The sequence below is a fragment of the Globicephala melas genome, chromosome 4, assembly GCF_963455315.2.
Source record: "Globicephala melas chromosome 4, mGloMel1.2, whole genome shotgun sequence".
In the NCBI taxonomy this organism is placed as follows: domain Eukaryota; kingdom Metazoa; phylum Chordata; class Mammalia; order Artiodactyla; family Delphinidae; genus Globicephala; species Globicephala melas.
The window spans coordinates 11,174,734-11,199,813 of NC_083317.1; the positions used below are offsets into that span (position 1 = coordinate 11,174,734).

Below are 25,080 nucleotides of genomic sequence, written 5' to 3' on the forward strand. Positions count from 1 at the left end.
GTCCGCCTGCCGATGCAGGGGACGCGGGTTCGTGCCCCGGTCCGGGAAGATCCCACATGCTGTGGAGTGGCTGGGCCCGTGAGCCATGGCCGCTGAGCCTGCGCATCCGGAGCCTGTGCTCCGCAACGGGAGAGGCCACAACAGTGAGGGGCCCGCGTACCGGAAAAAAAAAAAAAAAAAAAAAGCAAAGAGCTAGGAGATAGAAAGTTATTGGCAATGGACATTTCATCTCTATGAAACACAGCCCGGGCAGCCCAAAAGGTAGAAGGGAAGGACTAGAGGTCAAAGAATTTGAGACTCCACGCATCACCCACATTCCTGTATCACACATGACTCACGAGTCACACCTGGATCTGAGGGCCAGCCTATCTCATCCATAAGGAGGATCAGTCACCTCACAAATTACCCCAGTGAGTACAAAGGACAGAACTGCTACCCTGGAGGAGCATCTAAAGGATGCTCAGTATAGTCACTTGGGGAAAAAATTCACATATTCCTTCTTCATGCTACATTAATTCCGATAATGGGACTCTGCGGGTGGGGGACCTGGTGGACCTAGAAAGGTGACAAGATGTTTGTCATTGAGCACATCGCATCCTCCCTACATGAACCGAGATGCCCGGCATTCACACGCAAAGAAAGCCGATGAAGAAAAGGGAGAACAGAAAGAAAGGGATTGGAATGGTGACCCAATATGACCCCATTTTCACAGGTAACCCTTCTTTTTCTACCATAGTAATATGTCCTTCTTCAGAAGTACACTGAACAAACTGTATTTGTTATAGAATAGGAAAACATGATTGGTAGGTCTATTCATAGATTTAATTTAAAACAGTTTCCTAACAACATCAAAAAATATAAACTTAAAGTATTTGAACCATGTCTGCTGCTGGAAAGTGGTAAACGAATGCATGCTTGAAGTTGAACCTGGTCTCTAAGGTCTTCAGTTGAGAGTTTCTAACTAAAGGGTATATCTGCTTGCTTCAAAAAATACTTATGTCTGTTGTTCTTGATACAAAAGTCTACACTATCTTTAATAAATAAATAATAGAGTGTTTCTTAAAAGTATGAAATGTAAACTTTGTTGCCTTTTCTGACACACACATTTTAAAAATCGCTTGAACAATGACAGGGCTCTTATGGGAAAGGATGACACGACATATTCAGTTCCCAGCAAAGTGGGTAGTTCACTCTGCCACTAGGTTGATGCTATCTTCAAAAAGTGTTTCTACAACCCTAATTAAATTCTAAGGACCTCCAATCAAAGAGAACGCCATCTCACACAGGAAAGCTAGATTCAAGGACCGAGAGAACGCGCAAAGAGCATTAGATGAAAACCACGAACTGGGATGATGAGAACATTATCATGCAAACAAACTACGGCCCACGCTTTTCATTAGCGAATCAAGTTCTTATGTGGTTAAGCAGCCTATCTCCTGGCATTTAAGGAGAGAAACTCAAAGAGCACAAGCCAGACTTCGCACGTGTTCATACACTCCTGACTGCCAACGCACCATGTATTTTTCCGTTACTGAGAGGTTGCTTGTGTTACAGCAGGGTTTGGGAAGGAGTCTCAGGTCTTCTTCCCTGGAACTGAGGGGCTTCCATGCTTCTCAGGTCTCTCCCCCACCACGTAATAGATTTCCTCCACCGATTGTCACTTCTCCTTCTCACACCTTGGGGATGCCTGTGCGGGGAACGTACCAAAGACATCTGCAGAAATTTCCCATGATAATCAGGCAGGAGTAGGCTCAGATCTGGTCACCAACAACTACTCTTGTGAAACATCACAGGACCTCCAAGCCAAGAGAGCATTTTCCAACCGGCCTGGCAACCAGGACCCCATAATGTCGGAAATTAGCCTTTCAGGTGACCTGCAGTGATCTAATCCAGCAGAGTATAACTTGGTAGGTAACAACCTCCCTTAACCACCTTCCAAGCATGCTGGAAATCAGAATCAGATCACCTGATAGTAGCCAGTGATAGTTTTCATTGACGTCTAGCAATAAAAGACCTGGAGGAGACTGGAAATGCTCTAACAGCACAACTGCTGGAATCTCCCATGGACCAGCTCTTCGAAGAGCTAGACCAGTGTCTGATCAGGCGACCGTCTCCCGAGTGATCAGATGCAGGGGAGCATTTCAAATAAGGTCCCAGTGGGAGAATGAGATTCTGAAGCAATAACAAGATCATCATGATTATTTCTAAACACACCAAGGACTCAGGCATCATAGGTCAGGGGGCCTACCTGGAGGCTGGTGGAGGTAAGAAACAGGAGGATTACATGAGTTCTCCAAAAATACAGACATGGCATTTATAAATCTATTTTACAGTAACCAGACCCAAGCCTCAGGCCCAGGGATGGGTCAGACTCCCAACCGAACGTAGCTAGGGGCGATGGGATTTCAAAGACCCTGGAAGCCATGATGAGTCCTGCAGTGAAAACAAAGGAAAACACAGTTTCGCTTCACAAAATGGGAAATTGTTTAGGGGGCAGGATTGTCAAGAAGTATTCCCAGAAGCTTTGAGGGTCCTGTCTTTGCTGTCCTGTTGCCCTGTGGCTGAACACCAAACAGTGGTCCTCGAAAAGCAACACCATTTCCAGACAGCATCCGCTGCCTCAGGCTGGAACGCTGCCAAGCACACCCTGGGCCGGCTCCCTAGGGCTCATCAAACAACTGCAGGTCCAAGCGGACCACGATCTCTCCCGTGGGAACTTCATGCAGCAGGAGACACTTTGTAACTGGACCCTTGGAACCCTGGTCCTTCTTGATGTCAGCCACGCGGATCTCCGTCCGACCCAAAAAATCTGAAAGGAGAAACACACAGACCCTCCTCAGAGAGGATGCCTTCTCTTCAAGGCAGGTACTTGCCATATGGGGAATGTCCCAGCAAATTGTTATACTCTTCCTTCTTCCAAAAGGGAGTTAGGTCAGTTTCCGAGAATCCAGGGACGACAATGACAGCATAATTTTTATTTTCTTAATTTTTTTAAATAAACTTATTTATTTTATTTATTTATTTTTGACCCCATTGGGTCTTTGTTGCTGCGCGCGGGCCCTTTCCAGTTGCGGCGAGCGGGGGCTACTCCTCGTTGCAGTGCAGGGTCTTCTCATTGCAGTGGCTTCTTTTGTAGCAGAGCACGGGCTCTAGGCACACGGGCTTCAGTAGTTGTGGCATGCAAGCTCGGTAGTTGTGGCTCGGGGGCTCTAGAGCACAGGCTCAGTAGTTGTGGCACACGGGCTTAGATGCTCCACGGCATGTGGGATCTTCCCGGACCAGGGCTTGAACCCTTGTCCCCTGCATTGGCAGGCGGATTCTTAACCACTGCACCACCAGGGAAGCCCAGCATAATTTTTAAATGAATTGAAAACAAAAAGGTACCAGGATGGGGATGAAGGAGAGCCCAGAAGGAGCTCAAAACACAGACTTTCCTCACACTTGAGGACCCCCAAAGGGCTATGAGCTTCCTGGGAGGCAATGCAGAACCAGATGTCCTATCAGCTGCACAATTTGCAACTTACATGAAATTTAAAGAAATTGCCCAGAAGAAAGTCAGCTATTTCTGGGACAAAAATTGGACAGTAGTTTCTCCCAGGGGTTGACCCAGGAACATGCTTCGCGATGTCACACTCCTTTTGGAAAAGTCAAGGATGGTGAACAAGGGCTGGTCCTTATAATGCACCACTGTAAGTGCCAGAGAGCAAACTTGAGGGGGTGGGGAGGAGGTGACAGCACGGGAGCTGCGTGCTTCCAGCCATGCTCCCAGGACTATCTCAACACCACTTTTTATCAAATATTGAGTCAGTATGAGAATGGACGTGAGCGTGTTTGAAACAATTTTTGACGCTGTGCAAATGCACAAGGGTGTTAAACGGGCCTCCAGACCATTAACTCCTTCATTTTTTCATTCAACGATTAGTTTTTGGAATATACTATGATCCAGGAACACTTGTACAGGAAATAGCTTTTCTTTCAACGGTTAAAACCTGGGAATTTTTTCTGGTGGAAGATACCGGTTTATTTTTCCCCTTGTGCATTTCATGGAAATGATCTTTGAAGTAAGAACAATACTAGGATTTGCAATTTAAACTCTAATGGAGCTGCCATTGTGTCGTGGTATTTCACTACTAAAATAAATCCAACCTCAAGCCTTTATTTATCAGAATAAACGCTGCCAATGAGGGACTTCCCTGGTAGCTCAGTGGTTGAGAATCCACCTGCCAATGCAGGGGACACGGGTTCAATCCCTGCTCCGGGAAGGTCCCACGCGCCGCGGCGCAACTAAGCCTGTGTACAACAAGTATTGAGCCTGTGCTCTAGAGCCCGTAAGCCACAACTAGCGAGCACGCTCGCTGCAACTAGAGAAAGCATGTGCGCAGCATGGAAGACCCAACGCAGCCAAAAATAAATAAATAAAATAAATTTAAAACCAAATTGCCATTGAAACACAGTGCTTCAGAGCCCAGACTTATGAGTCAGATGGGTCTGGTCATGTTCTAACATCTAGCCAGCTATGTGACCATCTCTGGGCAACAATTAATAGTAACTAACTCACAATGAGATAATTCATATAAAAGTACGAAAAGACAAAAGCCACGTGGAGCAATTTAAGCCTTGCACAGATCATGCCTGCACTGGACCCTCACTCCTAGCACTTAATTTTACTCCTTTGAATATAATTAGGTTGAGACCGCAATCTTTAAACTTACTCTCTTATTTTTGTTGCGTTGAGGAAGGGAGAGAGAAGTTTCTCAGAATCATTGCCAGTCCCATTTTTTTTCCAGGCTCAAGCAGAAACAGAAAGTTGGTTGAAGGGATGATGCATCCAACACGATCCCATCCCTTTAATTAACCAGAAATGTCACCCAAAGGGCACTGATTGATTCTGCCACGTTTTTTGTGGGCTAATGTTCTTCTTGCTCTACTGGCTAATTTTATGAATTTTCACCATAGCTTTTAGCCAAGGACTAAAGAATTGGGTGGAGGCTTTGTGGTATAGCTCTCTCTGCATTTACTTGCTTTGGGGAAACACGGGACCATGGTCTTTGTCTAGGGCAGCTGGACCACTCTAGACCAAGCATGCTTTGTCCACCTTCTCTGAGACAACCTGGCATCAGTGAAGGCCTCTTTCCAAGGGATGCTGAGTCTTGTCTAATGCCAGCCTCATCTCTCTGGCAGGAAGCCCAAGAAATTCTGGGCACCAAGTTCCCAGGTAGAAAATATTTATCCATGAAAGCCAAGTGACAGCGAAAGGGGAAGGGTACCTCGGGGCCGCTTTTTACTCACCGTCTGGAGAGAACTGGTCCCTCTCGAACACGGTGATGCAGAGGACCTCCTGCTCCAGGTCTTTGATGAAGAACTGGCAGTTGGAATTCCACTTGGGATTCAGAGTGTCCTGGATTGTCTTGGTGATGTGACACTGGGAGCCCATGGTCACCTCGCAGTACGGGTTACTCTTTCCTAGAGGGAACAGAGCCTGCTTGACTCCCGCCTGCCGCCCAGCTCTTCTGGGTGAGCGTGGCGGGGTCACAGTCATGTGGCAGCTGTTCCCGCCACACCCCTCATTTTGATCTCACTCCAATGCCACACTTAATAAGCTGCATAAAATGGAGAATCCAGGCGGAAACTCACACAATCCAGCATCACACTTAAAGTATACTACTTAAATATTCATAATACTTAAATAATTACATTAGTGGGCTTCAAAACTAAGCCTTTCCTGTCTCCTCACTTTAGCCCTAGATTGTGTCAAAACCACAGTCATCCCTCAGTATCCACGGGGACTGGTTCCAGAACCCTCCACAAATACCCAAATGCTCAGATACTCAAGTCCCTTAGATAAAATGGTATAGTCTTTGCTACCCACATCCTCCCATATACTTTAAATCACCTCTAGATAACATGTAATAACCTAATACAATGTAACTGCTATGTAAAGCATTGCCAGTGTGTGGCAAATTCAAGTTTTGCTTTTTGGAAAATTTTCAAATTTTCTTCGAATATTTTCGATCAGCAGTTGGTTGAATCCGCAGGTGCAGAACCTGCAGATACAGAGGGGTTGACTGTACTGTGAAAGGGCGGCCACTCAGATCTTTCTCGAAAGCAAAACGGTGGAAAAGAATTAAAAAAAGACTTTTTTTTAACAAGTGCTACAAAAACCAAGTCTGGAAAGAAATTGAGGATTATGGAAACAGCACATTTGTTTTAAAGCCAGGTGGAGGGGATGCAGAAAAGGCTTCCACCACTAATATGTGATAGAGGGGGCCTCTTGGGTCCTTACCGTGTGACCGACAGGGTTTCAGTTCAATGCCCTCAACCACGTTCACCATCAACCTTCCAATGCCTGTGGCCCTTTGGGAACGGACTATGACGGCAAGAGAAACAACACAAAATGCTCCCGTTTAGGATTTGCTGCCTTTCTGGTTTGCCTCATGATCTGTCTTATGCTCCCCTGCAAGAATAATTCCCCACCCCTACTCCACCTTGAATTCTCGCTTCCTTGATCCTGTAATCTGCCCTCCACCCCTCACCTTGCAACCCGCTCTCCCTCTTCCGCGTGCCTGCCCCCTCAGGCTCTCCCCTACCCCCAGGCCCATCTTCCAGCTCTAAGGGTTCTAGGCACAACCAAATGGCTCTGTATTTACCCAGGTACGCCTTCTCCCGCTTCTTCTTCTCCGTCTCTATGTAGAGTTCAGAAGCAGCTTTGATTTTCTGCACCCAGGCGGTCCTTGGAAAGGGAGAGACAGAACGGTGCCAAACAGAACTCAGGCTTCAGGTCTGTACAAATTCAGTTTCTAGGACTCTGCCTTGCTCGTTTGATTTTTACAACAAAGGCTCAGCAAAGAAAGTCTGGTTTTATGTCACATGGTGCTAATCATGATTTCTACCATGCACAACGAAGGCACGAGTGACATTTTTACTGATGTACTCAAGACCTGAGTTTGCGTCCCCATGGAAGAAAATCTATGATGATAAATGCTGCCCTGGAGGAGATGTTGGCAACAACACCTCTTCCTTCCTTCTTGAAAAGCATCACATATTTGCCTAATCCAATAAGGCCAGAAGGATTTCTCTTACTAAACCATCCAAGGAAAGAAACCATTTCCCAGATAAGGAACCACTTTCTGTGAAAGAGCACACACACGCTGGGGAAAGCATCTTGGCTTTCCCCAACATCTTGGCGTGATGTTTTCGCCTTCCTTTTCCTGAGAAGCATATGCATGACGACTTTAGCCAATTTCCTGCTTTTTGGCACAAATGCTCTTGGAATGCTGTAGGTCGTATGTCAAGTCCACCCTTCAGAAAATAATCTGTTTCATTTGGCTCCGGGGCAGAACCTTGAAGAAGAGATTAAAGCAAAAATGCCCACAGTTCTAGGATCCAGAACGTCTGTCCAGGGGAGCCAGCTGAGGAGGGGGTCAGGATTAGGTGGTCCTATCCATCCCCAAATCACTTTCCTACTGGTTTCTGCCACCTGGGAAACCTTGGGAAATGAGATGCTCCATTTATCTCAAACTCTGAAAATTGCTTTTTAAAAAATTCTCAAGCAAAATTCATTTCAATGTCTTTTACTTTGCAAAATTCATGCCATGGGTCAAACTTCCGAGAGGCTCTAGAAAAACGTATTAAGACCGCTCCACCCTCATGCCCCCACCCCACCTCCAGCCAGAGGGGGTGGCATTGCAACTGAAGGAACGTTGGGACCTGCTGATTAATTAAATGTCCCACATCTGTCCTACACCTGGTGGGACCTGGGCGCCCAGTGCCAGTGAGGAGGCAGGTCTTACCTTTCGTTTATGCTTTCTGCTCGGAGGGTGTAGACTCGGTCAATGTGGGAAATGTGGAAGATGGGTTCATCCCCGGAAGGGTCAGTGGGCAATTTTACTAGAACCTCATTTAGGAAAATAGGCTGAAAAATAATGCACAGCCATTACAAAACCAGACTGGGGGCCGTGTATTGCAATAAACTATGAGTACGTGTGTGTGCTTATGTGCACGTGTTCTAATAAACTAGACTGAGGGTGAAGGGTGTGTGTGTGTGTGTGTGTGTGTGTGTCTACGGCGGGGGTGGGAGGATGTTTCAGTAAACTATACCAGAATAATGATTTTGTGTTCATATTAACTTTCAGATACTGCAAATTATAAATATGGATTTCCCCCCTCTGTTTTGCAGGTATTTTTAAAGTCCTCCAGAATAAGAACTGATGGGTCTGTTTTTCTTATAGTATATCCTAATCAGCAGTTTCCATCAACTCTACCTCCAAGCAATTCTCTCCAAGTTGTTCATACAAAGCTGCTAGTGGCAATCTACATAAGTACATTGTGCTTTTCCCCAAAATAAAGCTAACTGCTGCTTCAGAGAGAATTCTTCTGTGAAAATACCCACACAGAGACAAGTTTAGAAAAACAATATCCCATGACACAAAGACACACAAACACAGCCATGCACGTAGAAGCAGACCACATAAACAGCTTAGGAAAATTCTCTACACGTTGACTATTTAGACTGGCTTTTGCTGGAAAAAGGTGAGGGGCACAGATGTTCCAAACAATCTGGAGAAGTTTGGAGGGAGATCTGGGAATGTTCGGGAAGAGGGTGCTTGAGTTCTAGTCTCGAACTTTCCCACACCTGCCACACTAGACCGGGAACCCCACCAGGGCAAGGCATACCTTCAACACATCTGGGGGACCCACAGTAGCCACTTGACAGCTAATAGATGTTTTGTCAATGGATTTGAGCGTCGTTCCTTTTCTGATACTGCTGGACTCGTGATGCTGTGGTCACCCTAAATCCTGTCTCAGCCCCTGCACTTCCTGTATGCCACAGCCCCCAAACCCTGCTGAAATGCTCCTTTTGGAAACTTCCTCCTCCCCCCAAACATCAACTCTGATAGTGCACTCTAGAATCAAACTTACGGTTTTGTACATTTTATACTGCAGGTTTGATTTGGGGCTGAAGACTTTGTCGGTGCCCGAAGAGCCCAGGGGCTTTATGATTTGGGTCAGCAGGAGGAAGTCGTTGAAGAGGAAGCCATACAGCTCCTTGTTGCTCTTGGCCTTGTAGAGTTTCCCACTGTGAAGAAACTTGCGTGGCCCCAAGCAATTGGTCACTGAATTGAACACAAGTTGCTGAGAAAGGAAAACAAAACCCAAAGAAGACACGATGAAGTGAGGTCATTTTTTTTTGTTTGTTTTGTTTTGTTTTTCTGCATCTGAAAGCATGGGTTCCATCAGAATCTGAGGCCTGTAACTTAGGCTCACATCAAGGACTGCTTTGAAAACTTCAGGCAGGGACTTTTGAAGCCAAGAAGTCAAAGTCGTGGTTCTGGAGGTTCCACGTGTCAAGATGATCTTTGGCTATAATTCCAAATGCTTTTCCTTGAGGTCTGCTCAGTGTCTCAGGGCGACTGCTGCTTTTCTCCCTTGTGTTTATTGGGGAAACTGGGCAGCAGGAAGAAAACACCCAGCCCTCTCCCTCCTTGACGGGTATGTGCTGTGTGCAGGCTAGTCCGCCGGAGGTGGCGTGAACCAGCTCCAATGATGGCCCTGCACAGGCTCAGACAGTCCTACGCGGTTCTGGAAAGCAGCAGCGACTCTCTCTGTACAGTTCTACAGGACAAATGCTACTTTCCTAGGCGCAGCTTGAGTCCAGGCCCCTACCACATGGGTGGACTACAAAACTCAGTGGTGCTGACAGATGCCTCGAAGCCAAGCAGAACAGACACTGTCGGTGCCCATTAAATCTCACCCAATTCAATGGTCCTGAAAATGTGAAGGGGACAGGCAGCTCTCTTCCTTCCACTCCCCAAAACTTGGAGACAGATCTAAGTGTGGAAACGCAGCTCTGTCATCCCCCTGGGCTCTATCATCTCATGCTCTATCATCCCCCCCCCGGGCTCTATCATCTACTGTGAGCAGGTTCTAAAGGGGCAGGGGGAGACTGTAGAAGATATGACCCCACTAAGGCCACCCTTTTGGATAGCAGGGGAGAGATTGAGGGAGGGGAAGGCCACAGCTGTGCCCAGGAAGTGATACGATCCAGGCAGGAGTCAGAACTTCGGGTCTCCACCTGCCCACACTTGGGTCCCAGGGGTATCCTCCATCCAGCAGCCTTCAAGGCTGAGGCTCTCTCCAGAGCTATGAACCCTACAGACCTCCCTGAGAAGAGTATTAATGAAGAGGTGACAGTTCACAACACACATTCCCCAAGAGATGCTGCTGGCCACCTGTCTGCCTCCAGTGTGGGAGAAAGAATCAGTGGGGCCTCTATGACCAGAGACCTATAGGCAGCAAGGAAGAGTGATCAGTCCACTCTGTTCTCAGGTACAAGGAGGGACGAGGGCCTCTAACCTCCCACTGAGGTTCTGAGGGAGCCCCAAAGACTGAAGGTGACACCACAAAGAGAGCCTTCAAAGGATGTCAATCTAGCCCTTTTTACTCACCAAGAGAGAGTTCAAGCCACTTGGGGGCAATGAATCTGGCAATTCACTTGGATGACATAGAGTTGATGTGGTTTATTCACACTCAAAGGTTAGAGCCTCCAACTGGCCAGGCTAACACTGAACATATGTGAATTGGGAACAGAATTGATAGCTCTTGATCTTAAGACAAGAATGCCAAAGACGGCATTTATTTGAAACTTAATCACCGGTGTGTGTCCAGATCTGGGCCAGGAAACAGAAGCCAACACGCCCCCTCCCCACGATTGTGAACCCTGACTGTACAGACAAAACAGACCATACAGAAAGCTAGTGTACAACAGCCAGGAAGGATCGATCACTAAAGAAGGACAACAGTCTATTTCAAAGAGGGTATATACATCCCAAAAAAGCAAATGACAAGAGTTTATTTTATTCTTAATGTTTTGAGGGGTTTTTTATTGCTGTGCCATGTGGCATGCAGGATCTTAGTCCTCTGAGCCCATGCCCCTGCGGTGGAAGTGTGGAGTCCTAACCACTGGACCACCAGGGAATTCCCTATTCTTAATGTTCTAAGATGAAGACACAGGCCTCACTGAGTCCCGTGACTGCAGCCCTGAGACTCAGGGAAGGACTCCTTTAAAAGTGCACAGTGAGGGGAATTCCCCAGCAGTCCATTGGTTAGGACTCTGTACTTTCACTGCTGGGGCTGGGTTCGATCCCTGGTCAGGGAACTAAGATCTTGCAAGCCACGCAGTGTGGCAAAAAGGAAGGAAGGAAGGAAGGAAGGAAGGAAGGAAGGAAGGAAGGAAGGAAGGAAGGAAGGAAGGAAGGAAGGAAGGAAGGAAGGAAGGAAGGAAGGAAGGAAGGGAGGGAGGGAGGGAGGGAGGGAGGGAGGGAGGGAGGGAGGGAGGGAGGGAGGGAGGGAGGAAGGAAGAAAAAAGATAGGGAACATTGAAAAAAAAAAAGAAAAAGTGCACAGTTGCACTTCAGCCTGGCAGATTCAGGAGCTGTTCATGTCCAGTGTCTTCAGGATCAAGTTAACGCTCCTTGGAATGATACACAGCCCTTCCTTGCCCTGGTTTCAACTTGCCTTAAAGCTTATCACCTGTCACCCTACATTGCTCACCGAAGTCCTGCACAGGCTGTGCCCTCCACTGAAATGCCCTCCCCCTGGATTCTTTCCTGGAGAGGTATCTTCATCCTTCAACACCCAGCCAAGTGTCACCTTCTCCAACATGTCCCTGAATCCCTCCATGACGGTTCCTTCCTCCATGAGTGTCCAACAGCACTTGGCACCTAGATCTGCCTCATGATGTCTCACACTGTGTGGTAAATATTGGTTTGATCCCTCTACTTGGTCCAGGACTGTAGGCTTCTTGATATGGCGTAGGTCACATCTTATTGATTTCTTATTGATGTTCTCAGTGTTTAGTACTGAGCAAGGCACATGGGCAGTAAATGTTTATTGAATGAATGAATGAATAAGTAAGCCAGCCAACCAGTGAATGCCCCTGGATTGCTTATCAACACAGTTCCAAAATGGGAACCCACATCCATCACCTTGGTTTCCACATGGCTGCTTCCATAACTTTGGTTATCCCACACCTTCACGGAAGGGGGACAGGAGGCAGGGCAGAGAGGAAGCAGTGGTGTAATTTCCTCAGGTAGTGAATGCCTTTGAAGCTTGTAAGAAGGAAGGAGCCACAGGAAGAGTGGGTGAGGGAGACAGTCTGCCTGGGCATTTTGGCAAACCCTAGTCAATGGTGTGTGTGCATGAATGTGTGTATGTATGTGTGTATTTGTGTGTGTGTACAGAGGCAAAGAGAAAGAGAGTGAGAACAGGCAGAAAGAATGAATGAGACTAAAGTAAAGATAAGGGACAAGAAGAGAATCAAATACTACAGGAGAGACTCTGTTTCTGGTAGTATGGTGGACTAGAGACTCTGACTCACCCAGTGAAAAATTTCAAAACCGAATAAAATATAGAACTGTAGTTTTTAAATGCAAGTGAGGTGGTAAAAATTAAAAATGAAAATAAGAAATTTGCAGAGGCCAAAAACAGCATGAAAATGTGAACCCTGGAAGATAAACAAGTCCCTAAGCTGGCTTTAGCCCTGAGAGTCTTTCTTAAATCTGGTGACCTTAAGCTTCCATTTTAAAGGCTATGGAGGGTGCAAGAGACAGGAGATATATCCAGGGCCCACATGAGATAACAGGAGATCCCAAAACGCTGGACTCCAAAGGAAGAATGACAAGTAAACTCAGCACAGAAGGGATGACCAAGAAAACTTGCTTGTTTTTGAACTTGGTGTAAGTGGAGGAAAAAAAAAATGTCCCTGAGAATGTGTAACCACGATGCAGTTCTCATTTAAGTTTACAACCACAATTCACACACTAGTGTGATCTGAAAACCCCTCTATATCTAATTTAGGGTGATCCTGGTAGCTAGCAACCCTTGCAGGAGGAATACAACTTCAGACCTCAAAGATCCCACAGATAAAGTTCCAAGGAATGTTGAGCTCACAATCAAAAATCAAAGTACATACAGAGAAACAGACATGTGTGGTGAGAGCTAGCAGAAGCAACAGACAAAACAGTGAAACTCATAACCTGAGTTAATGGAATGATCAGATCTGAAATATACAAGAATAGATTTTAAATGTGTTAGGAAACAAATGAGAAGCATGGTCATTTGTGAAAGGACCAAGACAAGAAAGAAACCAGCAGATTAGAGAAAATAACTAGAATGCTGGAAAGGGTAAAAGAAAATAATTGAAATTTAAAAAACTCAGTAGATGGATTAAACAGCAGATTAGAAGCAGCTGGAGAGAGAATTAGCAAACTGGAGGCCAATAGGGAGGACATTCATGTTTTTTTTCTCGTCCTCCTTCAGGCCAGCTTCCAAGGCTCAGTGGGGGAGACCCAGGTCACACCCTAAGGCGCTACCTCAGACAGGCCTTCACACTGCACATGGGCCTGGATCCACTCCAGCCGGTCCGAGTTCTCCTTCTCCCGCACCCCTTCGTTCACCTGGGAGCACAGCTCCTCTGCCTTCTCCAGGGCGTGCTTCAAATGGCTGTGGTCTGGGTGGTTTTCAGGAGTGTTTTCCAGGATCTATATTGGAGAACAGAAGACAACATCCTTAGGCAGTGTGGGTGAGCCTGTGGTTCACTGTCCTGGAGGGCCAGACCCAACAGAGGCAGGGCATAGCACAGACCTTTCCTGAACAGTGCCCACAAGAGCAACTGAAGCTCTAAGCACACACCTTGGCAATGACATGGAGAGAGATGACCACTCTTTGTTGGCAGGGGACCCTTGGGGGGGCAGGGGCTGCCACATTATCTATACTTGGGGTATGAGGAGGGCAGTGGCTACAGCAAGGGCAATATCGCACCACATGTGGCTTTCTCCCTGGAGAATGGCTCTTTCCTGGGTCCATGCACAGCTGTAGGCATCTATGGACCCATGGAACTACATGCTAATGGGTGCATCTGAGCAAAGGCATTTTTCTGGATAAATTATTCCAAGCCAGTGGTTAAAAGTGCCAGCTCTAGAGCAAGACCTCCTGGGTTAAAATCCCTGCCCTGCCACTGACCAGCTATGATATGGGTCAGTCACATAAATATTCTGAGCCTCATTTTCCAAATATGAAAAATGGAGAAACTAATAGCACCTCCTTCATAAGGTTGTTTGGAGGACTAAATGGCTTGATACAAGTAAAGCACTTTGCAAAGTACCTGGCCCTTTGAAGGTGCTCAGTAAGTGACAGCAGTTACCATCAGATTCTCAAAGGACTTTGAGGACATTGAGAACAGTCATACTGAGGAAAGACACTAAGAATGAAGAAAGGTCCTAACCCATCTTTGCAATGTAGTAGGATTATGTGGAGGGTGTACTTGCCCAGGTCTTGTCCATATACAAATAAGTCAAGTGGGTTTTACCCTGAATAATATCTCATCCCTAGGGTATACTTTGGTTTAAAGTCCTAAGGAGGCACCCAGTTTGAGGAAAACACCCAATCTGGGTCCTGTGTGTCCACCAATCATCTCCAAACAACAACCCCAGTCCCGGGTGGATCTTGGGTGTACATAGAGTCCCTCTGAAAAGTCCTGATGCCTCAACTCTGACCATATCAGAATCCCCAGGGGTGGGACTCAAGCATCGGAATTTTCTAGAGCTCCCTGTGTGATTCTAACGTACAGCCAAGACTGAGGACAACTGCTCTCGACAGGAAGCCCACATAGCTGAATTGTGTGAATTCTTTTTTTGTTTGTTTTTTGTTTTTCAAAATGAAAATAGGTTTATGTTTTTTCTCATTGTAAAATTATTATTGTATAAAATTTAGAAAGTTATAAAAAAAACCTAAAAACCACCCATAATTGCACCATCAGGAAATAACCTCTGCCTATCTATTCATTAATACACTCTGCATAGATATAAATACATATAGTTTAAAAAAAATAAACATTGGATCATGCTACCATACTACACTGTACCATTTTGTACTTGCTTCTTTCCCATTTCATGTCAGTTATAGCACAGCATTTAGTGTCCACTTTATATGGACCTAGATCATCATTTTATTATTTTTTAATTGAAGTATATAGAGCATCATTTTTAAAGATTCTATAATATGTCATTGTAAGGATGAACCACAATGCATTTAAACAGCTTCCTTCCCATAAAACTTAATGTTTCCAATTTTTCAATATTTCTCTGATTATTTCTTTAGAATAAACTCCTAGAGATGGTAGTGCTGAGCCAAAGAGAGCGTGGAGTTTGATGTATACATCACCCTCCAAAAGGCTGAACCAGTCTACCTTCCACAAGCAAACTTGCCAACACTGAGGACTCACAATCTTCTCAATATATGCCTACCTGGCAAGCCAAAAGCAGGTATTTTCTTGTTTGCTTACGCATTTCTTTTATTACCAGAGAATTTGAATTTTGTGTACACTTAGGACATAAGTACACTAAATGATAAAGCTAACATTTATATACAGCTTAGTAGGAGCCAGACATACATATATTCACTCAGTTGATTTCTCACAACCCTATGCAGTAGGTACTATTAGCATATCTATTTTACATATAAGGGAACTGAGGCCCAGAGAAGTTAAGTAACTTGCCCAAGGGCACACAGGAGTGGTACCAAGATTCAAACACAAGCAGCCTGGTGCCTGACATCATTTTCTGTAATTATTTTTTTTAACATCTTTATTGAGGTATAATTGCTTTACAATGTTGTGTTAGCTTCTGCTGTATAACAAAGTGAAGCAGCTATACATATACATATATCCCCAAATCTCCTCTCTCTTGCATCTCCCTCTCACCCTTCCTATCCCATCTTCTAGGTGGACACAAAACACCAAGCTGATATCCCTGTGCTATGCTGCTGCTTCCCACTAGCTATCTATTTTACATTTGGTAGTGTATATATGTCCATGCCACTCTCTCACTTCGTCCCAGCTTACCCTTCCCACTCCCTGCATCCTCAGGTCCATTCTCGACATCTGTGTATCAATTTACATTCCCACCAACAGTGTAAGAGGGTTCCCTTTTCTCCATGCCCTCTCCAGCATTTATTTTTTGTAGATTTTTTGATGATAGCCATTCTGACCGGTGTGAGGTGATACCACATTGTAGTTTTGATTTGCATTTCTCTAATGATTAGTGATGTTGAGCAGCTTTCCATGTGCTTCTTGGCCATGTGTATGTCTTCTTTGGAGACATGTCTATTTAGGTCTTCTGCCCATTTTTGGATTTGGTTGACTGTTTTTTAATATTGAGCTGCATTAGTTATTTATATATTTTGGACATTAATCCTTTGTCTGTTGATTCATTTGCAAATAACTACTCCCATTCTGAGGGTTGTCTTTTCGTCTTATTTATGGTTTCCTTTGCTGTGCAAAAGCTTTGACGTTTCATTAGGTCCCATTTGTTTATTTTTGTCTTTATTTCCATTACTCTAGGAGGTGGATCAAAAAAGATCTTGCTGTGATTTATGTCAAAGAGTTTTCTTCCTATGTTTTCCTCTAAGAGTTTTATAGTGTCTGGTCTTACATTTAGGTCTTTAATCCATTTTGAGTTTATTTTTGTGTATGGTGTTAGGGCGTGTTCTGAATTCATTCTTTTACATGTAGCTATCCATTTTCCCAGCACCACTTATTGAAGAGACTGTCTTTTCTCCATTGTATATCCTTGCCTCCTTTGTCATAGATTAGCTGACCATAGGTGCATGGGTTTATCTCTGGGCTTTCTATCTTGTTCCATTGATCTATATTTCTGTTTTTGTGCCAGTACCCTATTGTGTTGATTACTGTAGCTTTGTAGTATAGTCTAAAGTCATGGAGTCTGATTCCTCCAGCTCCACTTTTTTCCCCTCAAGGCTGCTTTGGCTATTTGGGGTCTGTTGTGTCTCCATACAAATTTTAAGATTTTTTGTTCTAGTTCTGTAAAAAATGCCAATGGTAATTTGATAGGGATTGCACTGAATCTGTAGATTTCTTTGGGTAGTATAGTCATTTTCACAATGTTGATTCTTCCAATCCAAGAACATGGTATATCTCTCCATCTGTTGGTATCATCTTTAATTTCTTTCATCAGTGTCTTACAGTTTTCTTCATACAGGTCTTTTGTCTCCCTAGGTAGGTTTATTCCTAGGTATTTTATTCTTTTTGTTGCAATGGTAAATGAGAGTGTTTCCTTAATTTCTATTTCAGAGTTTTCATCATTAGTGTATAGGAATGCAAGAGATTTCTGTGCATTAATTTTGTATCCTGCTACTTTACCAAATTCATTGATTAGCTCTAGTTATTTTCTGATAGCTTCTTTAGGATTCTGTATGTATAGTATCATGTCATCTGCAAACAGTGACAGTTATATTTTTTCTTTTCCAATTTGGATTCCTTTTATTTCTTTTTTTTTTTCTCTGATTGCTGTGGCTAAAACTTCCAAAACTATGTTGAATAAAAGTGGCGAGAGTGGGCAACCTTGTCTTGTTCCTGATCTTACTGGAAATGGTTTCAGTTTTTCACTACTGAGAACAATGTTGGCTGTGGGTTTGTCATATATGGCCTTTATTATGTTGAGATAAGTTCCCTCTATGCCTACTTCCTGGAGGGTTTTTATCATAAATGGGTGTTGAATTTTGTCAAAAGCTTTTTCTGTATCTATTGAAATGACCATGTGGTTTTTCTCCTTCAGTTTGTTAATATTGTGTATCACATTGATTGATTTGTATATATTGAAGAACCCTTGCATTCCTGGGATAAACCACACTTGATCATGGTGTATGATCCTTTTAATATGCTGTTGGAATCTGTTTGCTAGTATTTTGTTGAGGATTTTTGCATCTATGTTCATCAGTGTTATTGGCCTGTAGTTTTCTTTTTTTGTGACATCTTTGTCTGGTTTTGCTATCAGGGTGATGGTGGCCTCGTAGAATGAGTTTGGGAGTATTTCTCCCTCTGCTATATTTTGGAAGAGTTTGAGAAGGATAGGTGCTAGCTCTTCTCTAAATGTTTGATAGGATTCACCTGTGAAGCCATCTGACTGGGCTTTTGTTGGAAGATTTTTAATCACAGTCTCAATTTCAGTGCTTGTGATTGGTCTGTTTATATTTTCTATTTCTTCCTGGTTCAGTCTCAGACGGTAGAATTTTCTAAGAGTTTTACCATTTCTTCCAGGTTGTCCATTTTATTGGCATATAATTGCTTGTAGTAATCTCTCATGATCCTTTGTATTTCTGCAGGGTCAGTTGTTACTTCTCCTTTTTCATTTCTAAGTCTATGATTTGTCTTCTCCCTTTTTTTCTTGATAAGTCTGGCTAATGGTTTATCAATTTTGTTTATCTTCTCAAAGAACTAGTTTTTAGTTTTATTGATCTTTTCTATTGTTTCCTTCATTTCTTTTTCATTTATTTCTTATCTGATTTTTATGATTTCTTTCCTTCTGCTAACTTTGGGGTTTTTTGTTCTTCTTTCTCTAACTTCTTTAGGTGTAAGGTTAGGTTGTTTATTTGAGATTTTTCTTGTTTCTTGAGGTAGGATTGTATTGCTGTAAACTTCCCTCTTAGGACTGCTTTTGCTGCATCCCATAGGTTTTGGGTCGTCATGTTTTCATTGTCATTTGTTTCTAGGTATTTTTTGATTTTTTCTTTAATTTCTTCAGTGATCTCTTGGTTATTTAGTAGTGTATTGTTTCGCCTCCATGTGTTTGTGTTTTTTACGGTTTTTTTCCCTGTAATTCATTTCTAATCTCATAGAGCTGTGGTCGGAAAAGATACCTGATACATTTCAATTTTCTTCAATTTACTGAGGCTTGATTTGTGACCCAAGACGTGATCTATCCTGGAGAATGTTCCATGATCACTTGAGCAGAAACTGTATTCTGTTGCTCTTGGATGGAATGTCCTATAAATATCAATTAAGTCCATCTTGTTTGATGTATCATTTAAAGCTTGTGTTTCCTTATTTATTTTCATTTTGGATGATCTGTTCACTGGTGAAGGTGAGGTGTCAAAGTTCCCTACTATAATTGTGTTACTGTTGATTTCCCGTTTTATGGTTGTTAGCATTTGCCTTATGTATTGAGGTGCTCCTATGTTGGGTGCATAAATATTTACAATTGTTATATTTTCTTCTTGGATTGATCTCTTGATCATTATGTAGTGTCCTTTTTTGTCTCTTGTAATAGTCTTTATTTTAAAGTCTATTTTATCTGATATGAGAATTGCTACCACAGCTTTCTTTTGATTTCCATTTGCATGGAATATCTTTTTCCATCCCCTCACTTTCTGTCTGTATGTGTCCCTACAGACTTCCGTCTGAAGTGGGTGTCTTGTAGACAGCATATATACGGGTCTTGTTTTTGTATCCATTCACCCAGTCTATGTCAGTGGGTCTCTTGTAGACAGCACATATACGGGTCTTGTTTTTGTATATATTCACCCAGGCTATGTCTTTTGGTTGGAGCATCTAATCCATTTACATTTAAGGTAGTTATCGATATGTATGTTCCTATTACGATTTTCTTAATTGTTTTGGGTTTGTTATTGTAGGTCTTTTCCCTCTCTTGAAGTTCCTGCTTAGAGAAGTTTAGCATTTGTTGTAAAGCTGGTTTGGTGGTGCTGAATTCTCTTAGTTTTTGCTAGTCTGTAAAGGTTTTAATTTCTCTGTTGAATCTGAATGAGATCCTTGCTGGTAGAGTAATCTTGGTTGTAGGTTCTTCCCTGTCATCACTTTAAATATGTCCTGCCACTCCCTTCTGGCTTGCATAATTTCTACTGAAAGATCAGCTGTTAACCTTATGGGGATTCCCTTGTTATGTTATTTGTTGGTTTTCCCTTGCTGCTTTTAATATTTTTTCTTTGTATTTAATTTTTGATAGTTTGATTAATATGTGTCTTGGCGTGTTTCTCCTTGGATTTATCCTGTATGGGATTCTCTGTGCTTCCTGGACTTGATTAACTATTTCCTTTCCCATATTAGGGAAGTTTACAGTTATAAGCTCTTTAAATTTTTTCTCAGTCCCTTTCTTTTTCTCTTCTTCTTCTGGGACCCCTATAATTCGAATGTTGGTGCATTTAATGTTGTCCCAGAGGTCTCTGAGACTGTCCTCAATTCTTTTCATTCTTTCTTCTTTATTCTGCTCTGTGGTAGTTACTTCCACTATTTTATCTTCCAGATCACTTATCCGTTCTTCTGCCTCAGTTATTCTGCTATTGATTCCTTCTATATAAATTTTAATTTCATTTATTGTGTTGTTCATCATTGTTTGTTTGCTCTTTAGTTCTTCTAGGTCTTTGTTAAACGTTTCTTGTATTTTCTCCATTCTATCTTCAAGATTTTGGATCATCTTTACCATCATTACTCTGAATTCTTTTTCAGGTAGACTGCCTATTTCCTCTTCATTTGTTTGGTCTGGTGGGTTTTTACTTTGCTCCTTCATCTGCTGTGTGTTTCTCTGCATCCTCATTTTGCTTAACTTACTGTGTTTGGGGTCTCCTTTTCCCAGGCTGCAGGTTCATAGTTCCCATTGTGTTTGGTGTCTGCCCCCAGTGGCTAAGGTTGGTTCAGTGGGTTGTGTAGGCTTCCTGGTGGAGGGGACTGGTGCCTGTGTTCTGGTGGATGAGGCTGGATCTTGTCTTTCTGGTGAGCAGGACCACATCCAGTGGTGTGTTTTGGGGTGTCTGTAGCCTTCTTATGATTTTAGGCAGCTCTCTGCTAATGGGTGGGGTTGTGTTCCTGTCTTGCTAGTTGTTTGGCATAGAGTGTCAAGCACTGTAGCTTGCTGGTTGTTGAGTGGAGCTGGGTGTTGGCGTTGAGATGGAGATCTGTGGGAGAGCTTTCGTCATTTGATATTATGTGGGTCCGAGAGGTCTCTGGTGAACCAGTGTCCTGAACTCAGCTCTCCCATCTCAGAGGCTCAGGCCTGACACCCAGACGGAGCACCTAGACCCTGTCAGCCCCACGGCTTTTTTTCTTTTCCTCTGTGCTCAGTCTAGTTCCACTTGCTCATAGAGGGCCATGTTCAGAGGCCTCCCCCCTGCACTTCAGACCAGACTTTCTCATGAGAAATGGTGACAGTGACACCTCAGCTCGAGGGCAATAGTTGTGACTCTTCTTCTCTGTCCAGTTTCATGTGCTTATAGGGGGTCGTGTGCAGAGGCTTTGTGTCTAACGCGTCAGATCACAGATTCCACGGCAGACTTCTGCACGACACCTCATTGAAGATGACAGCATGTTCTTTACCGCTATTCTACACTCCTCTCAGAAATGTCTAGTTGTATATTTTACCTATTTTTCTATTAGGGTATTTGTCTTTTTCATTCTGAGTTATAAGAGTGCTTGAGATGACAGATAGATAGATAGATAGATAGATAGATAGATAGATAGATAGATAGATAGATAGATAGATATTATAGATAGATAATCCATGTGTATTTCAGTATCTTCTTATATACAGTTAAAATCTGTTTACTCAGCTTATATATGTCATTTGTCTTTTAATGTTCATTATATTTTGTTACACAACATTTTTTAAGAAAAATGTTTATTCAAATAATATTAACACATTCTTGATATGCAAGAGTCAAACAACACGGAAGTATAGATAACAACTGTGCTCTATCCCCTTTGCTCTCCTGCCTCAGAGGTAACTGTACCCAGGCTTAAGGGCATCCCTTTATTTCCCTTCAGATGCTCCACATACATTTAACAGTCACACAGAGTTTTTCCTCAGTTTTGCAAAATGGACCATATTGTAGGATTGCTTGTGAAAGGTTGTTTTTGGGTTTTGTTTGTTTGGTTGGTTTGTTTTGTTTTAACTTAACAGCATTTTCTAGATATCATTCCAGCTAATATAAAAAAGTCTCTTTCATAGTATAGACTCACCACTTTATTTAACTACTCTCCTTAATGAACATCTAGGTTTCTCCCAGAGGAAAAAAAATTTTTTTCAAGTTGCTACAACTCAAAATTCTTTAAAGTTCTGTCTTTGGTGCCATGCTAAGAATTTCTCCACCTCAGTATTATAAAGAATATTTAATCTTAGTATTTTTACAGTTTTCCATATGTATGTTATAACTGGCCAACTTTAAAAATTCTCTTCTTAGGTTTGCTAGTTTTCAGTTCGTTCTTTTGGGTTCTCTAGGGTAACAATCATGTTTCTGCAAAGAATGATAATTTGATTTTTCTTTTTTGATATTTATGTCTCTCAGTCCTTTTCTTGTTTTTGTTTTTCTCCCCATTAGCTAGATCTAGAACACCTATTTTATTTTTTTTAATATTTATTTTATTTATTTGGCTGCTCCAGGTCTTAGTTGCAGCATGCAGGATCTTTGCTGCAGCATGTGGGCTCTAGTTGCCTGACCAGGGATCAAACCTGGGCCCCTTGCACTGGGAGTGTGGAGTCTTAGCCACTGGACCACCAGGGAAGCCCTTAGAACTTAAAAAGCTTGTTTCCAACTTCAATTCCCAACTAAATATTGGGGGAAGTAAAGAAAGGTGTTGAGTTAGTTTAACAGTAACTGTCAAGTTGGAGAAAAGGAAACAGTAGATTGAAAGCTTCTTTCAAAACTAATTCTTTAGGGCTTCTGTGGTGGCGCAGTGGTTGAGAGTCCGCCTGCCGATGCAGGGGACACGGGTTCGTGCCCTGGTCCGGGAAGATCCCACATGCCGCGGAGCGGCTGGGCCCGTGAGCCAGGGCCGCTGATCCTGCGCGTCCGGAGCCTGTGCTCCGCAATGGGAGAGGCCACAACAGTGAGAGGCCCGCATACCGCAAAAAAACAGAACTAAACAAACAAACAAAAACTAATTCTTTAACTCAACCAATGTGGCCACAGTGTATTTTGTGGGGTCAAACTGGGCTTGGACTGAGGAACTGGCGTATATGAGAGGGAAATTTGCTACATATAAGGGGATTCAGCAAATAAGTAAATCTATTGAGGATAATGAGAGCCAGGCTTCTCATGGAGAAGAGAGTTATATACAGAGAAAGGGGAAAGGCTAGAATAAATTCCATGATACTAGATTAGAACAGGAAGTACTGGTGTAAACTCATGGGTTTTAATACATATTATAATATATATAAATCTTGAAATAAATATGTTTGCACACTTATGTTATGTAAATATGTGGGTATGAATATATACACATATATATATTGCCTGGCTTGGCCACTGAGAGACTCAAAAGGCAACAACACCTCAGTATCAGTGAGCACACCAGTGTCTAGATCTGGGTTTCTAAATTCTCCATTGAAAGGAAACAGATCTAAAACTTCTCTCCAGGAGCTTTCCTCCCTGTGGTTATAGAGTCACAGGCTCAGAGGATGTCTAAGTCTGCTCACTCACTTTACAGATGGGCATGTTGAAACCCTAATTTTTCTATTCTTTTCTTTTGGTATTGGCTTTCTTAAAATGACAGGAGAAAAACAATCATCTAATATCAACATAGAGTATCTCACAATGGCTTTCTGAAGATGAGTGGTGGAAACTATATTTCTTTCTCTCTTTCTTACTAGGAAAACCAAGGCCTAAAGACACTCTGCCTGTATTAGGAAAAGAACTGAGCTCTCATGTTCCGACTTAGAAGGTGGAGGCCACTTGGTTGCACAGCTGAAGGCTGTGTATTATTAGCTCTTTTCATGATAAGCCAGCTTTTCTTTCTGAGTTACCAAGTAGATGCCTCCTGCAGCCGGTTGGTATAAGATTTCTACACAATAGATACCAGGTGTGTTGGCTGGCTAACCTGCCCATGGCCCCAGATTCCTGACCTGCTGGGAAAGCATTCCTCTACTTGAAAAGGCAAGACAGCTACTTACATTTTTAATGATCAGTGGGTATCTCGTTACCCGTTGCATAGGCTTCAGTATAAAACTAGAGAGTGGCATTCCCTTACAGCGAGGGTCCATGGCCAGTCTCTGCAATAAGAGATTTTTTTAAATGTACTTAAGAAGTTTGCAAAATCTGGTCAGTGACATCAACATCGATGTTATTCAGGACTCCCCACCCATCACATTGTCTCATTTAGTTGAATGACAGCTGAGGAACCGGAGCTGGAAGAGCCGGGCTGGTTATCCCCAAGCCAGGAGGAGGCACGTTCCAGATGGAGAGTGGGAATCTACCTTGGACGTGACTCAGCTGCAGGGTTGACCCCTACTCCCCAGATCCAGTGGACCTTCCATGGGACATGCGGTTCCTTACTTCCAGAGATGAGATTCTGGCTTTACAGAGAATATTTCCTCTGGATACCTACCAAAACTTTATAACATTCCCAGGAGCAAGGAGAGTCACAAGACTATAGGGTCAGAACAAAAATCCCCCTTAAGTCCCAGAGATGCTGGAAGCGCCTGGCCGGATCTCACTATCTGTTTTGGGTGAAGCCTGCACTCGCCGGTGGGAGCCCCAGAAGGGTAGGGTTGGTGAAGCCGAGACATGAGGGTCAGGCCCCCAGTCCCAGGGGCTGTGGTTATCTCCACTCTGGACTCCCTGCCTCTTTCCTTCCACCACTTTTGTCAACTTGACTGGAGGACAAGAGTTCTTTTACCTCCAAAAGGTGACCCTGTCTACAAGTCACAGGGGTTATATGGTGACAGCTCTCAAAGGTTTAATGTCTTAGGAACAGGTTTAATGCCATGACCTGGACCCCAAGCCCTGGGACCTGTCAGTGCCTGAACCTGCTCCATCCGTGGACACCATTATTCCAGGAACACTTTGCAGCAGGCAAAGGCATGTCAAAGTCCCACAGGAATAAGGCAGGGAGAGGGGAGGAGGGGAGGGGTGAGAAGGGGAGGGGCAACAAGGCCCCTCCTGGGCTGGTGTCAGCATTTTCCTCAAGTTCAAGTACATCCAGTGATGAACTCATCCTGCCTGCACCCAGGGAGGATGCGGCCCTTGGCTGGAACCCCAGGTGGCCCATGGCACCTGGCAGCCCAGTATCTGCTCTCCAGTCTCCAGCCCACCCTAGGCCTACTTCATAGCAGTGTTTCTTCCCTTAGATGCCCCACTCATTGGGTAGAAAATCAGAGCATTTAATATTGAGAAATAGGGTGAAAAAGAAAGAACAAGAACATCTGATGCTACGGCTGAGAAGAGATGGCATTTTCCCCTCCCAGTGATGACTCCACAAACTTGGTTACTCAGGGGAGTGGG

The 25,080-nt window shown here is 43.6% G+C and overlaps 1 protein-coding gene across 5 annotated transcripts in view; it reads right to left on the reverse strand.

The window, feature by feature from the left end:
* Positions 1-202: 202 nt before the first annotated feature.
* Positions 203-25,080, reverse strand: part of ITSN1 (intersectin 1) — a 232,497-nt gene continuing 207,619 nt past the window's right edge. For 4 of the 5 annotated variants that reach the window (XM_060297829.1, XM_060297827.1, XM_060297828.1 and 1 more), the window contains 8 exons: positions 23,751-23,849; positions 13,371-13,538; positions 8,920-9,132; positions 7,791-7,912; positions 6,648-6,730; positions 6,284-6,367; positions 5,290-5,463; positions 203-2,809 (listed from right to left, as the gene is read on the reverse strand). In XM_060297829.1, coding sequence (XP_060153812.1) covers positions 2,661-2,809; positions 5,290-5,463; positions 6,284-6,367; positions 6,648-6,730; positions 7,791-7,912; positions 8,920-9,132; positions 13,371-13,538; positions 23,751-23,849 — 1,092 coding nt within the window. In that variant the 3' untranslated portion in view covers positions 203-2,660. Of the gene's footprint in view, positions 2,810-5,289; positions 5,464-6,283; positions 6,368-6,647; positions 6,731-7,790; positions 7,913-8,919; positions 9,133-13,370; positions 13,539-23,750; positions 23,850-25,080 lie in introns of those variants that run through there. The other variant, XM_060297830.1, reaches the window with a different exon arrangement.